This window comes from Seriola lalandi, unplaced genomic scaffold, assembly GCF_002814215.2.
Source record: "Seriola lalandi dorsalis isolate HSWRI2012SDOR001 ecotype SW California unplaced genomic scaffold, Sedor1 jcf7180002054383, whole genome shotgun sequence".
Lineage (NCBI taxonomy): Eukaryota > Metazoa > Chordata > Actinopteri > Carangiformes > Carangidae > Seriola > Seriola lalandi.
In genome coordinates, this window is record NW_019524936.1 from 63,805 (window position 1) to 81,196 (window position 17,392).

A 17,392-nucleotide genomic window follows, 5' to 3' on the forward strand; every position below is an offset into this window, starting at 1 on the left:
GAAGATTAAGGAATGTGAAAAGAAAACAGTAAGCCAGCTGCAGATAGTCCCTATGGGCTTCAGTCTGGCATCTGGGGACATCTAGTGGGGAGTTCTGGAAATTAACCATGTGTGTTGTGTGTCACCATTGTGTGTGTCCCGATGTTTTTTCTCCGGAGAACAAAAATTCTACAAATTTAAAGAAGAATAAAATCAATGAGAGCTGCGTGTCATCCCGCAGTAAATCTATACAGAAGCCCAAATACATGTAGATGGCTATAAAAATCTAAATTGTTACTAATTAGCTTATCGGACAATTTAAGATTTATGATGAGTGAGTATTTTCACATTTGTTCATTCAGTGTTTTTTTAATTAAATGGATTATACCAATGAGAGGAAAGTTTTGATCAGTATTTGCTGATCACAGTTAAAACAGCACAACGGACGCATCTCTTTCTTCATCCAAACAAGATGATTCCATTTATAAACATATGATAGACTCGCCACTGAGGAGTAGACTTTTGCCAGAAGAAATTTATGAAAAAAAAAGTTTAAATAAGGGATAAGAAAATACCATTCCTTTTACAAATCAATGTTAAGTTAATGGCTAGTTAACAAACAGTTCGTATTTAACATTAACTCCAAAACTAGAAACCAAATGATACAAAATCTGATGCAAACCTGTGTCTGTTCCTGATTCTGAATGTAAGGTTTTATTGAAAACTTACAGTAAGTGAGGTTTCTTTAAATTTTACTCATTTTCATGGCGTCAGTCTCCTCTGGCTGCATTAAGGAACCTTTCTTTTTTCCTATTCAATTTTCAAGAGAAGCTCCACCAGATATTACTGAACAGGTTTGATCCTTCGCTAATGTTTTCCTTCATTTGGGTTAGAACTGTTTCTCTGATCATGTGTATAACATGCACAGACTCTTAAATAGTTATTTCCCTTCAAAAAAAGGAAAGAAAAACATGCTGTATACCTTGTCTCCATTCACTGTGATCAATCCAATCAGGGCTTCCTTTGTTACAGTATGACTTGTATGTCAATTGATTATGTTCATAAAGCTAATACAAGCGACACTACTAGAACTGAATGTTGCGCAAGAAAAAAACAAAACAAATTGTGTTTTTTTTTTTCCAAACTGGCAACATTCAACTCAAGAGTGGGTTGGTTGCAGTTTGTGGCAGTGGAGACAAGGTAACAGTCAATGTGACAGTCAGGTCACGAGGTCCAACACAACACAGCTGCACTACAACACGAGACAAACAATTTACCTGAGCACAGCCACATCAACAAGAAGCGTTAAGCTGAGTGAGAGAACACGCCCCGTTAGAGTTACAAACAGTGCTATTCAAAACACAGAGGCCTGGCTTGTGTTGCATCCAGGTGTCATATGCAAAGCATCAATTTAAATAATATAACAGAGCCTGTTCAAGGTCTGATAACAAAATTCTTTGTGTTTTAGACCACAAATAGTGACCGATCTGGTCTTGATTTAAATTTGAATGTATGAGTGCAGGCAGCAGGTCCATACCTCTCTTCAGAGACAGGTTGCCTGGCTCTGCTGAGCTGAAATCATTGATGCATACGTAGAGTTGGTCTCCAGGCTTGGTGCTTGGGATGGTAACCTCTTCCACAAAGGTGCTGGGGAACTGACCTGAGGACGGGACATAAGAGTTGAATGACATCATGCAACCAGGTACACCCTCGACTTCTCTTTCCTCAAGAAAATGGCATGATTGACAGTTATAGCTTCCTCAATTTTTCTTCTGTCAGAATGTCCTATAATCATTTACTGTATGTTCACTCACAGACATGCACGTTACTATCTTGCTGTAGTATCCCAGTCCAAGTTTGATAACTTGGGAATATCTCACATGTAGGTGTGTGTCGGTATCAGCAACTAGCCTGTGCATGTATGCACTGGAATCAGTATCTGGAGAGAATCAAAGTGCAGTTTGATGACAGCTACATCAGGCTCTGTAAACACGATGTGTCATAGATGTATTGATATGATCAGTGTTTTCCAGGAGCGGCTGCACAAGCCCTCGCTCACTTCCCCTCTGCACTTCCTTTATCATCTTAAGTGACGTTCGACTCTTGGAAAACATAAGTGGATTTCTCAGAGTTTGACCCTTAAAGGGCAGAGGAAGCACGGGAACAATGATGCACACTTCAGGCTCACATCTCTGCCGAGGATGCATTGTGTTTTTTCAGCGATTTCTCTGCGCACCGTCTGACTGAACATAACACTTTTTGGACATTTACTGAAAGTAATCCATCAGCAGTACATTATTTCTTACTTTTCAGATTAGATTTAATTCTCAATCAATTCTCAATTATCAGACCTGGAGAAGGGCAACATCGTTTCATTCTTAATCTTCTGTACCCCTCAAACCCTGCCCCCTTACATCTACAAGTGGCCAGTTATGGATGTATGCTGTAATGCATTACAAAATCATAAAGGAAGAGAAGAAAAGCTTTAGAGAGCACTGGTGGACAGCATCATTTGGCAAGTGGGAGCTGAATCTGTACTGATCCAGTTTTAGTAGATATTGTTCTATCAGTGCAGCTCTAGAGATAATTACATTAATTAGGCTTTAGAGCAGAATTGAAAAAGTGCCAAGATGAAGTTTCCCACCATAAGATTTCTCCCTGTAGTTGTTGCATCAGGCTGAAGTTCTTTGTGGTGACCAAAATGCCAGTGAACAGAACTACTCAACCATATAGGTTTATCCGGAGTATTAATGACCTCTGACACATTACCTGTGACTCCATCTTTGTTACCAAGCAACCAGAACTCGTCCACGACACTGAGCACCTCGATGACATCACCGGTGAAGAGTGGCAGCTCCTCAGAGACGCTGGGGAGAAACTCAAACACGGCACGCACCACCTTCCCTGCTTCCATCACTCATAACCTGCAGAGGCAAAAGGAGAGAGACACATGGAGATTAAAAGATAATGTTTTAATATTTAAATTAATATAGAAACTTACACTGAATGGGGACAAGTAAATATACAATTTAGATGAACAGCCAAAAGTTTAAAGTGCAAAACCTTAATAAGAAAATTTCAATACAAAGTTTTTTCCCATGAGGGAATGTGTTTCAGTTTCTTAATAAGAGACAATGTTCGAAATCCTCACCATACAAATCAACAAATGTCTCGCAGAGCTTTCGTGAAACATCACCAAATGAAAAGGGAAGTGAGAGCGTGAGAAACCAGCAAAAGAAAGGAGAGACAAAAGAAAGAGAAAAGCAAAAGCAAGAGCTGTACTTAAGGAGGCTGGAGAACATTCCTCAACACTTCTCTATCCTTCTCCTGTTTTCCTAAGTGTCGCTGCAGCTCCGCGCACTCCGGATTAGGCAACACCTTACAGTACATATCATATATCACACACACATCATACGTCAAGTCAAGTCACTTGATGCTGCATTTATGATTCGAGTCACCGCTTTCAGCCACTGTTCTGATGTTAATTACTCTCCGTTTTGTATGAAAGCATATGAATCATGTCATTTCAGCAAGTCGAGGCAACATGAAGTCATCAGGTCACGTCTCATGTTGCAGCTAAAGCCTCATTAATCCTGCATCTATTAGTTGGATCAATAAAACAAATGCACAACCTAAATAAATAACAAGATGGATATCATACATTTGTAGATACCGACAACATAATCAGAATATAATCATGCGTAGGAAGAATCCTTAGGTTTCGAAAAGAAACCAACTGCATTCATCACTTTCAGTAACGAAACACTTGGTGCAAATTTGTTCTCTGTTGCCGACTACTTCACTTATTAGTAAAATGAGCAAACACACACAAAACAACACAAAAATTGCATTTAATAAGTATTTGAGCAGCCCTCGTGTATCATTATCTGGAGACAGACTAACCACAGGTGGGGATGGACACGTTGAAAGAGACAGGAAACGAGAGAAGAGGGTTGTAGTTTGCCACAGTCAATGGGGCCTCTGTTAAATGGGCCCACGGAGCCGAGGGGGGAGAGGGACAGGACTCTATCCCAGATCACTGCCACAGTCTCTGGGGTGGAGACACAGCTCAGGTTATCCTGGATGTTGAAGTGGAGGTAGATAGAGGGGGACAGATGACCAGCATTAATAAAAGAAGGAGTGTGTGTGTGTGTGTGTGTGTGTGTGTGTGTGTGTAGTTGTTTGCTTCTCAGTGAAGCTTAAGGAATACTTGCAGGTTCACTGTTCACTGTGTGATAGGTTGTGAGCTCAACACCGCACAGTGTTAAGGCCAAAATGAAACCCAAGCCAAGGCTTTAACTAATGCAAGCCAAAGGGAGGTGTCCAGTGAGAAACCCCAGCCAATGAGCACTGACAGGGTGTCTGTCCATCTAAACGGGATGATAAGTGTTGTTTATTTTCTTTTTGTACAGTGTTGAGCAAAGTTGATTATCACCTTCAGATAAAGCTGGACGCTGAACAAATTACAAAATGAGCAATAACCAAAGTTAAGAAAAACACATTTAGTTACTATTTACTGAGAGTTTAACACTCAGCTTATCTCGCTCATCGGGACTGCATGTGTGTAGTTTAATCAGATTTGACTGACACTGGCCTGATCACACAAGTAAACAACCCAACAGCTTTCATCAGATTTTCATTAAATGTTGCTAAATCCTGCCTGGTGCATGGAGATCATGACAGTAAATCACTGGACGCCTCCTTTGTGGTGACTCAACAACTCCAGGAAACTACTGCCCACTAACTGAAATCATCTGTGCTCTTTAAGTTATTTTTGTTGTTTAATTTTATTTATTTTTTAATCATCTCCGTAGAGTTAGTTCCCCATTCAATGAAGAAGTAGGTTTAAGACATCATCAGTGTATAGCTGATAAAACTCAGTGGGCAGGCTGTCTGGACCAGAGCTTTTTAGTCTGTATCCACTTCTCTTTTTTGATCTCACCAACGAGAGAAATAAAATAAATGGACTTAAAACACAGTCATGCTACAACTTTCATCAACTTTCAACATTTTCTTCAGTTACTGTATTAATACCACCATGTTCAAACTGAGTTCCACCTGCTTCAAACCAGCAAGAAAAGCACAGATGAAACAATCAAATACAAATAAAATGTGAAATGAAAAGATTTTTGTGCATTCATGTAACATCAGTCTGAGAGAATAGGGTTTTCAGGCCCTCTAATACTGTTTCTCAGGGCAGTGTGAACATGAGGCATGACTCATCTTTCTCCTTATCCCCAGGTCAAATGAAACAATAGCTGCCAGTCAGACACCGTGGTGAATTAAACATGTCCTGACATGCAGACAGGTGACAACACATCACCCATCTGTGATCAGTGGTTTCCACAAAACAGCGAGTGATAATGATCTACCCAGCAACTCAAACCCTGAACCATGTTGCCTGTGTGAACGAGACCACTTCCTGTTAACCAATTCTTGAACATTGACGGCTTGGATACGTGAATCTGTGTGTTTGGCAGGTTAGGTAGGTCTCTCTCAGGACGCTGGGTGCTCACACAAACAGAGCCAATTTGTGTGGATTTGTGTGGAGTCAAAACACATAATGTCTTTCTCTCTAACTTTATACGCTGAGGAAGCGCTGTGCCAGAAAACGTTGTGACATGAATTCAAAAGAGCATGACAGGACGCCACACCACAGATAGAGGCATTTACAACGGAACACATCACAAACCACAAATGAAACCATTTACTCTTAAAGTCTTGCATTTGCATCGCTGTGTGACTGCACAGCTGGGCCTTTACAAGGCTCAGCCAATTCGAGTTGTGTAGCTTACAGACATGAAAGCAGAGAGTCTACTGAGCAGCCACACGCATCAATATTCTGCTTTGGAAATTCAAGTGAAAATCAGTGATTTTGTGCCTCTTTTTTCTTTTTCTTTTTTTTTTTAGGATAAATGTAAGCAAATGAAACCATGATCTAAACATGTGTTATCACACTTCTCAAAATAATGTCTATAAAGTGCACTGCTATGTGATGTCAACAGGAACTAAGCTTACAACTGCATTCTCTACGTCTGCATTTAAGAGGATCAATACATTGTATGAAATATTTCAACAGACCTCCATTTTTTTTGAGGGACAGTACAAGGTATAGACCTCTCCCTGTTCCTCTGTAATGGCGCAATGTCAGCGCAATCACATTTATTCCTTGCGCGGTCCGGCCTGCCGTCACCACAGCTGAGCTCACAACCAACGCCCAGAAAACTAAACCTTCTGTCCACCTGACCTGCAAAGAGTCACTGCAGCTTTCTTGCAGTTAAGCCTCAGATTTGCATCCAGCCAGACAAGCTCCTTAGTGTTATTTATGGCTCTGTCAGTGTGTCAGTGGCCCCCTGCGCTCTGTGACTTTTACACCTTGCTCTGGCAGATGACAGCATGTGACAACGCTGTTCAGTTTTTCCAATGACACTGAGGCCACATACGGTAGTTTAATATTTGTAGTTTGTATATTTTAAAAAATGACTCAGAAGTGTTTTCAATGTTAGTGAATAGGAAAGTGTTCTCAGACATTTGGACCCCAGTAATGTTAGCTGCACTGTTGCATTTAGGACCAGAAATGTAAAAAAAGTTAAGCTTCCCTTTAATATTCCATACCAGATCTCCTTGGTGACGCCCAGTTTAATGCCTCAGTATGACTATAACATCACTATGAGGCTCTAGTTCAAACACGTCTCAGTCTATTTAACTAAAGAGAGTGATTAGTTTCAGTTTCTATCTGGATAAATCTTGTTCATTTTACTTCTTGTAGGCCACAATCCCACTTCCATTAATCATTAAACTTTTTATTATAAAACATCCCAAATTAGAGATTAGGGATAATCCAAAAAATGTGTTCATACTCCCAGATTATACCAGCAGAAGTATGGTGTTGTTGGTTCTATCCAGTCTGTTCCAAATACCAAAACACTAACACCAGATTCACATCGTCAGAAATGATCAAAAGCATGCATGTGATTCACGTTTGAATTTGTCAGTGGCAAACTCTGACTCATAACTGCACCAGCAGAGGACCATTTTGTCTGTGTTTAGAAAAAAAGAGAGGGAAAAACAGGGTCACGTCAGGAGTAGCAGGCGTGTCCCGAGGAAAACATTTCAACTAAGATGGTTGTATTTTACCAGGGCCAGAATGCACCAGATTTCAGCGCTTCCATCAATGGAACGAATCACACAGACAAACCTCAGTATGGATATCTAAACAAGAAACTACCTCCACAGATTTTGAGTTCATCAACGAACTGGACGAGTAAGTGTTAAATGTTTACCCACCGACTGCAGAAGAAGGAAGGAAAAGTAGAGAGGGCATTTCACTAAGTGAAAGATCTTCAGGTGTGTCTCTTCTTTTATGATTTATAAGGTCCTGATAAGCACAGGGACTCTGATCAAGACTGAGTATGCTCAAACAAGCTCCTGATAATACACTAAGTGCAACAAGGATGGATTATTATATCACAAAACTGTTATATTAATCACTGTAGCATCATAACGTGTTTTATTTTGATGCTTCAAACCTTCAGCTTCTACTACAGTAATTTCAAACCAACTCCTGAACACTTTCAGAAAACACTAATGACATGATACAATAACAGTGGTTATTTTTCTTTTTAGGAGAGGGTGAATGAGACAGTGTGACTGTGTGTTCCACTTGGCGCTGTCCTGGAGAAAGTAACAGGATTACGGCAGACAGCTAAGTCAACAGCTGACAGAAACACACACACACACACAGACACGCACACACACGCATGCACAAACTGTACATATACTCACACACATCTCACAGCTGACAGCGGGACAAAGCAACAGCTGTCCGACCTGAGACATGGCCCTGGAACCATCATCGGCCTTTACTTAACTATCCCTGCGTGTGGATTTGTGTGTGTTTCCAAACATATGATCAGCGTAAGATGCAATTTAAACAAAGCTATAGCTAAAGAAAGATACTCTGAAAGGTTTCCATGTCACCTAAATGTCAAAAGGGATAAAAAAAAAAAAAAAAAAGATTATTTGTTGTAAAGAAAATAAGGAAATAAAACAAGGCAAGTGTCCTGATTATTTTATGTAATGCTATTTATGTCAAGACAAGATAAACTGGCAATAATGCTTGGTACAATCATATCTTCATCTTTAGACTATACAGACCAAAAATACAATTCATTATCATCATTGATTCATATGGAATACTTGCAATTTAAATTCCAAGTGTAAAATTGCTAAGAAAAACTGCAATGAGATGCTGTCCTCAAATCTTTCAAGCCCTTTATACTGTACATACTTATAATTGTAGAGCTGTAGTAACTGGTCCAGCTCTGCCATTGCTGCAAGGCATCTCAAGTTTTCCTGCCCATACAGGTGCATTAGGGTGAGTGCCGAAACACGGTGTTGGTGCAGAGCGGAGGAAGTGGGATCTGCTGACTGCCTCTATCTTTTATTGAACAGTGTCATCTGATGCCAACAATGAAGCCGCTGCCTCATTATCTGTCCGCCTGCCAGGACCAGGCTCACACCCATGCACAAACCATGTGCCATTCATCCTATTCAGATATCCTGAAATGGCACGACTGGCACGTGCCTGTGTATGGATGTCAACACACACACAGACAGACACACACACACACACAGACTGGTAGAATCCTCTGGAGTGAGCTGGATGACAGCTGATGTCTTTTGATACCGATTGTTTACTGTGCAGCGGAGTGTGTCGACCTCCCACCCAGAATGCTGAGTCCACTGAAAAGCGTTCACCTCGAAAACAACATCACCAAAGCAGGTGGTCAGCCAGCGGACGTTTCTGGATATTAAAACCCGCGGGACATCTGTCGCTCTCCCTTTGACCGTCTAGTGTTTCAGCACATGTGATGGGGGACGGGGGCATGGGAGGAGGGGGAGAAGGAGAACGCTCGGAGTAGCTGACAGTTGTCAACACAAGTCATGTGGTTTTCTAGCCCTGTGTTTATAGAGCCAGGGCCTCACAGACCCCAATGCGCCATCACGGTATCCACAATTTAGATATGACTTATGTTTATTCAGTGTTACACACAAAATGTAGCACCAATATATAAATAAATGTCATAACTGGCTAAAGTGGTTGAGATCTGAATGAACATAACTTTATCCTCTGGGACTATAAACACAAAACTATATGACATGACTTCTGCTGGATGGGTGGTCTGATCCACACTGGGACTGAATTTTCATCGATTTATTCTCTTCTCTCTATGTTTGGTCTACAAAACGTCAGTTTTAAAAACGTCTTAAAGTCCAAGGTTACACTTTAAAATAGCTTATCATATACGACAAACAATCCACAACCCAAAGTTATTCAGTTTACAATCCAAAAAGACCATGAAGAGAACCAAATCCTCACAACTAAGAAGCTGTAATGAGGAAATGTTTGGCATTTTTGCTTGAAAACAGACTTAAATGGTTCATTTTTATCAAATAAATTTGGATTTATTATTATTTGGACTAATATGTTCAACTCTTCTCCACATTCCATGTAATGTTCCAGGTTTAAATGCAGCCCCGGGCCTTTCCTGCATGCCACACCCCCAGTTTTTACCATTCATTCCATCATTTATCTATCTTATGAGGGCAATCCTCCAATATATATAAATATATATATATATAAACCTAAGATTAACGATGGTACCACATTGTGCTCTAATGTCATTGATCTAAACAACAAGTAAAAGTCAGGACAGCGACGACAGCAGTCTGGCTTTAAAGTGCATTTCAACCAGATGAGGCAGCAGCACTACGTGGCCTCAGCCAGCTGGATGAAAAGAACACATCTGGCGAGCTGAGTCAAATGCCTAAAGATGCCAAACTCTGTTGAAATATTTGGCGAAGTCGTCTCTTCCACTCAAACACGTGAACAGTAAAAATGTAGAGAGAGACGGTTGCAGAGGGATGCAGACATACTTTACTGTACTGTACTGTACGCGAACATGCCCACTCTGCATTTCAATACAAACCATCGCTGTAGGTGAAACAAAGCCGACTTTGTCACAAGGCCAACATCAATACACATTCAAACTGCTTACATGTAGAGACGGGAAGGACTATTCCTTCTATTTACAATAGCACAAACAAAATGCTGACTTCTGTGAAGAGGATGACATGTCAGTTTGTCTGGAATAAAACTCCCTATGACACATCTATCACTTTCCTACTGGCCCCAGGTGAAACATATGGCACTCCTGGAGGGCTGTGATGAATACACTAGCCCTATAAAATAATCCCCGGTTAGCCGACACAGGTGTTGTAGTACAAAGTAACCATTACTTTCTTTTCTGTCTGACAATTAACTGAGTCAGGGCAGGACAAGCCCATGTACTATCCCTTTGAAACCAGTCATCTTCAGCTCCTCTGAATGTCTGCAGCCAGTCCTGTCTTGTTCATATCTCCTCGGTTTTGTGGCATAGCTGAAATATTTCAAGTTAAAGAGTTAAAAAAAAAAAAAAAAAAGAAGGATGGAGCGAATACAGCTAATCTTCATTGGCTTTAAATATTTGTAGCAGATTTACAGGAAAATTCTAAAGTGTTGCTGCTGAATGTGGGGGAAAACCCCGGGTGGGTTCTTGTAAAAGACTGGAAACACTCTTTTTGGCCGATCAACTGATCTAAATCCGCTTCCGGCCTCACATTTTCATTCACTTTGTTTTCCAGCATCTCTGCAGTTTAGCAGGCTCTCCTCCAGGGAATGTGCTTCATCCTTCTTCCCACTTCATCCTGACTTTTTCTTCCTGTCCATAACTCGCCTCACTCCCATATTTGTTTCTCCATTCCTTTTCACAATCATGCACGTGTTGAGTATCAATGGCTTGTATGACACAGACAGTATACAAGACACTGGGTGGAACCGCTCCTTTGCATAAACATTTCCACAGTGAGGAGGAGAGCTCGGATGTCTGTGCTCAGAGGGCAGAGGGCTGCGTTGCCACAGATACACGGATCTGTTTGGACGGCAGAGGGTTTTCCCTTAGAGGACCCCAGAGGTGCCCAAGGATATGCCGCACCCTTAAAATATAGCTGAGCCCTAATAGTTTGCACATGAGCTGTTACATAACGCGATCTCTGCCTTGGAATCACATCATGACATGCCTTGCAGAAACACGATCAGTTCATGGGTAGTAAATAAGTGTTGGAAAAATCCACTCGAACACAAAATTCTCACAACTTCTTCCCAAAGTTTTAGGCAATTCAGGGTGAGCTGAGGACGTTAACGAGAGACTGCCAGGATGGCAAAAACGTAGCTTGCTTCGATGAGTTTTCCTAACTGCTTGCTGACATGTTTGTGAATCAACTCTTGGGGCAACTGGTACTGGGACTGGCCTGGAGTTATGGGACTGTAACACCAGGCCCATAGGAATTCAACAAAACTGCCCAAACTACAGCATTGCCAGCAACGTCAATCGTCAAATGGTCACATACTTGACAAGAGGATACGGAAGAGAACATCCACGGATTGCTCTCAGTTTCAGGACTAATGATACGCATTTATATAAAGCTTATTTAGGGTGTAAAGGTTCAACAAAGCGACTGAGAGAGAGAGAGAGTCTACAGAGATACTTCACATCATAAATGTTACTGTCCTTAAGATTTTATGGGACAATAAAACTACTATTTATCATCATTTTGTACCGAGCTCAAATGCCATTCCGATTTCTAGAAGGGTGGCAGTAAGATCAGGGCAAAGCTTTGAGTCTCATGTCATTGACAATTCAATGGCAAACCAGTTGCTCTATGTATGTTGTACAATATCTAACACTGTATGGTGGCCAAAGGGTCATTGGCTAAGGTGGATGACATATAAGATGTCATCTGTGTATATCATTGAAGTCTTGACGCAATGAATCATACACACGGGGATAATGCTGCACACTTTTCTCCAGTCACCTCTCAAAGTTGCACACACAAGTAGTTGTGTGAAGAATGAAGAAACAGAGCTTCGAGAGAGAAGTTCAAATCCTGTTTTCTCACCTCCGCACTTAACCTGCGTGAAGTAGCCGTTTTACCAGGATTGCCAATTTTGAAGGGTGTCAACACTTACCAGAAAATAGCCTCCTTGATTCTAATGTCATATGGTTGGGTGGGAGGTATAAATGATTTGACTGGCTACAAATAATTAGAGCATCTACCCAATAGCATGCTGGCTCTGAAAGTAACAGCTGACTGTGCAGATTGCTGAGTGCTTTCTTGTTTAGTCTTCTTGCAAACATGAACAACTCTCAGTTTCTCCGCCCCCATGGTTGCTCAGTTTGTTTGTCTGATCTTGTCTTTAGAGACTCTGATATTTTTAAACTTAAAACAACGTATAGTACTGTTGCACATTTTTGCACAATTATGGATCCTGCTTGTGTATTAAAGCATCTTTCCTCTATTCTTTCTAAATAAAACCCTGAATCATTGAGTTTACTTCAATAACATTGAAGCCAAAATGCAAAGTCAGTGTATCAGCTGAGGAGCTTGGCATCATCTTGATCACCATCAGTCGGCTGAAACTCCAAGGTAACTTCCTTAATTCACTCTTATTATATCTCAGTATCACTCATCACTTCTGTCTTTGCAGCGTCCGCTCATACCAGCTGAAAACTCATCGTGCCCCTTTTCACATCCAGTTCAAATCAAATTAATCCTCCTGTCCTTTTGCTGCCTCTTCAGCCAAGCTAACTAATACTGTGCTGCCTGCAAAGAACGTAAGGAATGTTGTCATTTTTTAACGTCTGAGCCGTGGCTTCTCTCTGAAGTGACGGCGCATTACACAAGAGGATGAAAAATTGAACTTTCCTGTTTCATTCCCATGCATCAAGTTATTTTTATTATTGCTTTTTTGCTCTGCTTTACATTCTGTTCTGCCGCTGTGGCTTGGAGTGCCTCTGCCTGCTTGCCATAATATCACAGCACAGAAAAATCCTGTGACAGTGATAATTTATGTCGCTATTACAATATACACAATTATATGTGTCATTGGATTTATTGGAAAAGCGACCGCGGAGTGTTTGTGTGACACGTAATACATGCAAACTGACACAAACATCTCGAGTTTCTTTGTCACCAAGAGCTGATACGGGTCCCTGTTGCTGGTGTTCAATAATTCAGGGAGTGGGATGTGTGCATCCAAAATCCTGACTAGGCACTAAACAAAAACAGAAGCAGGACAACAGAAGAACCAACCAACCAACACTTGATTAACGCTCTGATAGTAATTAAAGAAGCAACTTTCTGACTAAATAGTTTGCCGGGTGCAACTCAGATGAAGGAATACGTTTTCATGTACAGTGCTCTTGCACAAGAAACAACAAGTCTTTTTCATTTTTAATTAAAGATCACTGGTAGGACACCTGCAGGCTAAGTGAAATAGAAAAGCTTTTATGGTGCGTCTCACTGCCAAAGCACTGTAACTCATTACAACGACACTGCAGCAGAGGAGCCAGAGACCAAAGTGATGATAGTGGAGTGAAAAATACTGACGTCCTGGTTGCGGTGTGTGGATGGTTTGAATACATGCATTCGTTACAAACCACAATTCTGCATCTTCTACCTATATGTTGTCTGCATGATTGGTGTTTTTAATCTACGTATCTATGCATCTTATTTTCCTCCTGTATTCAAAGTTTAAAGCTCCAAATTGAAACAACACACTCACTTCACTGTCATGACCATGCACATGTGGAAGAGAATATATAGGACACCCACAGTTCAATAACTAAAGCTGTGTGTAAAGACACATACTGTATTGTGCAAATAAGACAAACCTGAGGACATGTCAGTGCAGAGATGGTTAAATCCTGGATGAATGTCTTATTTGGCTTTTGCTCTCTTGACATTGCTTTTGTAAGATTGCTCCTGCCATAATTATGACTGTAATCTATCAATTCCCTTCAGTGAAATGAATGTGCTATCAGCTCTAACAGATTAAGTCTATCAAGTCCATACTAAAGTGAACACAATTTGCAGCACACTCCAAGCCTGTTCCACTAAATCTGGATAGCTGACTCAGTTCAAGCCTCAGACTCTTTGGGCCAAGTGGCTGAGTCAACTGCATAACTAAAAAAAAAAACCTACTGCTCCTAAAGAGTCCTGTCAGAGCCTGAAGGTCTAAAGGCCCTATACACACCTTATAATGTACACTATGGTACAACCATGGCTGTAGATGCTACTCCAGAAAATGGATTGATGGACTGATTGTGATATAAAATGATGTACAGTATACCATGAGGATTAAATCCACACCGCCCACCTTTGATTTAAAGTAACAAAGTGTCCTGATATGGCTTAGAATAGGATCGAATAGAATAGAATAGAATAGAATAGAACAGAGTAGAATAGAATAGAATGCATTTGGAGAATAGAACAGAGCAGAAACGAATTGATTAAATCAGAACAGAATTAAGTAGAACTGAGCAGAACACACTAGAATAAAACAGAACAGGGCAGAAGAGATCAGAATTCAACAGAACAGAACAGAACAACAGAACAGAACAGAGTAGAACATACCGGCACAGAAATAATTAGAACGGAGCAGAAATAATTTGAACAGAGCAGAATGGAACAGATCAGTTTTCAACAGAACAGAACAGACTAGAATAGAACTGCACAGAATTAATCAGGACAGAGAAGAATTGATTAGAACCCAGCAGAACAGACTAGACTAGAACAAACAGAAACACAAACAGAATGGTAAACATCAGAGTGCTTGTGTCCAGACCACCATAGTTAAGTGGATGTGTGACCAGAATATTCCCTCAGCTCAGTGTGTGTGTGTGTGTGTGTGTGTGTGTGTGTGTGTGTGTGTGTGTGTGTCTGTGTGTGTGCCCCTCACATGGTGGAACAACTGACAGCAGTGGCCACAGGTGACAGACAGCCAGACAGACAGATCATTTGGTCTTCAGCACTTGTGTTCACTGCCATCACTCATTCAGCTCACGTCATTAGTCGGTTCAGCCCTGAAAGCTGTGTCTTCACACTGAGGCTGCTGGCTGCTCTGAGGTCTGTGTGGAGGATAAATCATGTCCAAACGTACGCAACCAAAAGACTGTCAGCCCCATAACTGTAACAGTGCAACGATTATCACAGTGGAGGAAAATGCAGTGTTATTACTGTACCAGAGAGCAGCTAATGTTAGGGTTGTAGATTTAAAAGCATGTATTCATGTGTTATTACTAACTTGGATGTGTCTCAGCTCAGCCTTCATCCAATGATACGCGTTTTTGGAAACGCACAAGGAGCAAAAGTGAACAGTTTGTGTCTTTTGGCGCTTTTCTTACCTATAAAGTAGTTGAATGACCAGTGGAAAACGTCGTTAGATCCAGTCAGACAAGATATCCAACTTCTTCAGCCTGATGATGTGGTGGTGGTGTTGGTGGCGGAGCTGCTTTTTCTCCTCGACACAACTTTTCAGCAGCTACACGTCCCTCAGCTTCGGAGCTGTGCACAGAGACATTGTACCCCACCCTCCCCGGGGAAGAACTGCTTTATTTCGGCGTGAAGGTCAAGAAAACATGTTGACAGTAGAAAGCCACGCGGCTCGGTCCTGGCTGTGTCTCGGTAGAATCAGCTGTCATCACATTAGAAACAGGCGCAGTCGAGTCACTTAGCGCCTCTCCATGCCTACATACAACAACGCCACCCACTTTTTTCCAAAGTGACCCGGGGCTGGCCCGACCGGCGCCTGACTGAAAAGAAAAGAAAGTGGTTCCAAAAGCATAGGAGAGCACTGACTAATTAATTACTAATAATTGTAAAGTAATTTTAACTTACATTTGATACTTTCACACTGTTATTTGTCAATAGTGCACAGGCTCGTGCAGCCACAACATGAGCCCAACAACCAGTGGTGCCAGGTAACTAAGTACATTTACTAAAGTATTTCCATTTAACGTGACATTAAACCAGTACATCTCAAAGGTAAATATTGTACTTTTATGCTCAACTAAATGTTTCTAATAATTCTAGTTAAGTTACTTTGCAGATGCAGATTTTACACACAAAACACATGATCAGTCTATAAAATGTAATGCTATTGAACCACCCAACAAAATCAAAATCATTTGAACTTACCTTCACCTTCACCAGCTACAACATTAAAATGCCACTTCAACATTGATGCAGTTATATTAATCCTGTATTATATGACTGCAATTAATAATTATTTTCTTTATATATTTTTTTTATCAAATGGTTGAAGATAAATGGCACTTAACCCAAAATATATTCAGTTTCCTCAAAAGCAGCTCATATAGGAGCTGGATCTGGGTAAAGGTAGCTTGAAAAAAATACTGGTGATTAAATAATGAATCGATTATTAATTTTCTGTGGATGGCCTGATCATTTCAGGCTTTACTTTTTTAAGTACAGTTTGCTGATAGCTCTGCACTTTTATTACACTTTGAAGGCAGGACTTTTATTTAGTTGAGTATTTTTGCATTGTTGTGATATTATTATCACTTAACTATTCAGCAGATGTTGGCCCCCATTTTTTTATATTTCAAATTGTTTTGATGGACCAGAGTGAACTCACAGAAACTGGAACTTTATCAAAAAATGTCATCATACATAAAGCCATATTTTGTAATTTTTCCCCAGAATAACCTTCCCTCTTATGACTTGTACACAGCTGACTCAATCAGAACACACAATTAGCATTCACTACACTATTACAAATGACACACTTGGTAAAAAAAAAAAAAGGAAACCCAACATTTCAAGGATATTTCTTGATTTTCCAGTTTACACTGTTGCATAACTTACCCGTTCAGCATAATTCCTGTCATATTATATGTCATCCATTGCTTGTGAGACACAGAAGAGGGAAGAAACACTGCTTTTGTGGCAGAGAATGAACTAAAATCAAAATGAACATTTCCTCACTTCATTACCTCATTCCTGTGCAGGTCAGCACATGCTCGGAGTGTCCACTCCACCCAGACCAAATACTGTTCTCAGGAGTTTAAGGAAGTAATATTATCTAAGTTTGGAGCTTGGTGACTTTGGACATTCTTTTATTTTGTGTTACAACAATTAATTTAACTGAATTAAACTCAATCTCCGCGGTTCTGAATTTAAGATATGTTTGATGCAGTTAGAAGTGTCTGCATGTCAGGAGTGAATGTAAGGGAAATAGCGGGAGCTCATATGGTTTACAGAAGTTGAAAAAAGTTCCCTGTAATGAAGCTTTTGGACACTCAGGAAGGTGTAAGCAGAAAATTGTTTTGTGGCTTTCTTTCTCACTGCAGCTCTTTTATTTAGCGTAATTAAAACAATGAAAACCTTTTTTATAGGGAGAGAAAATCCCAGTCATTGCATTTGGTTAACCATTTTCTCAACCATGGCCATTGTGTGTAATGGCGTGAAACACTGAATCCTACTTTTGCTGTGTCTGCAGTAATGACAG

General features: G+C 40.6%; 1 protein-coding gene across 4 annotated transcripts in view; it reads right to left on the minus strand.

Annotated features, from left to right (window-relative positions):
• Positions 1-15,594, minus strand: part of dnmbp (dynamin binding protein) — a 47,372-nt gene extending 31,778 nt beyond the window's left edge. For 2 of the 4 annotated variants that reach the window (XM_023409085.2, XM_023409084.2), the window contains exons 1-3: positions 15,267-15,594; positions 2,749-2,903; positions 1,517-1,639 (exon numbers count right to left, since the gene is read on the minus strand). In XM_023409085.2, the coding sequence (XP_023264853.1) occupies positions 1,517-1,639; positions 2,749-2,893 (268 nt within the window). In that variant the 5' untranslated portion in view covers positions 2,894-2,903; positions 15,267-15,594. Of the gene's footprint in view, positions 1-1,516; positions 1,640-2,748; positions 2,904-3,882; positions 4,015-15,266 lie in introns of those variants that run through there. The other 2 variants (XM_023409082.2, XM_023409083.2) reach the window with 2 other exon arrangements.
• Positions 15,595-17,392: the final 1,798 nt, after the last annotated feature.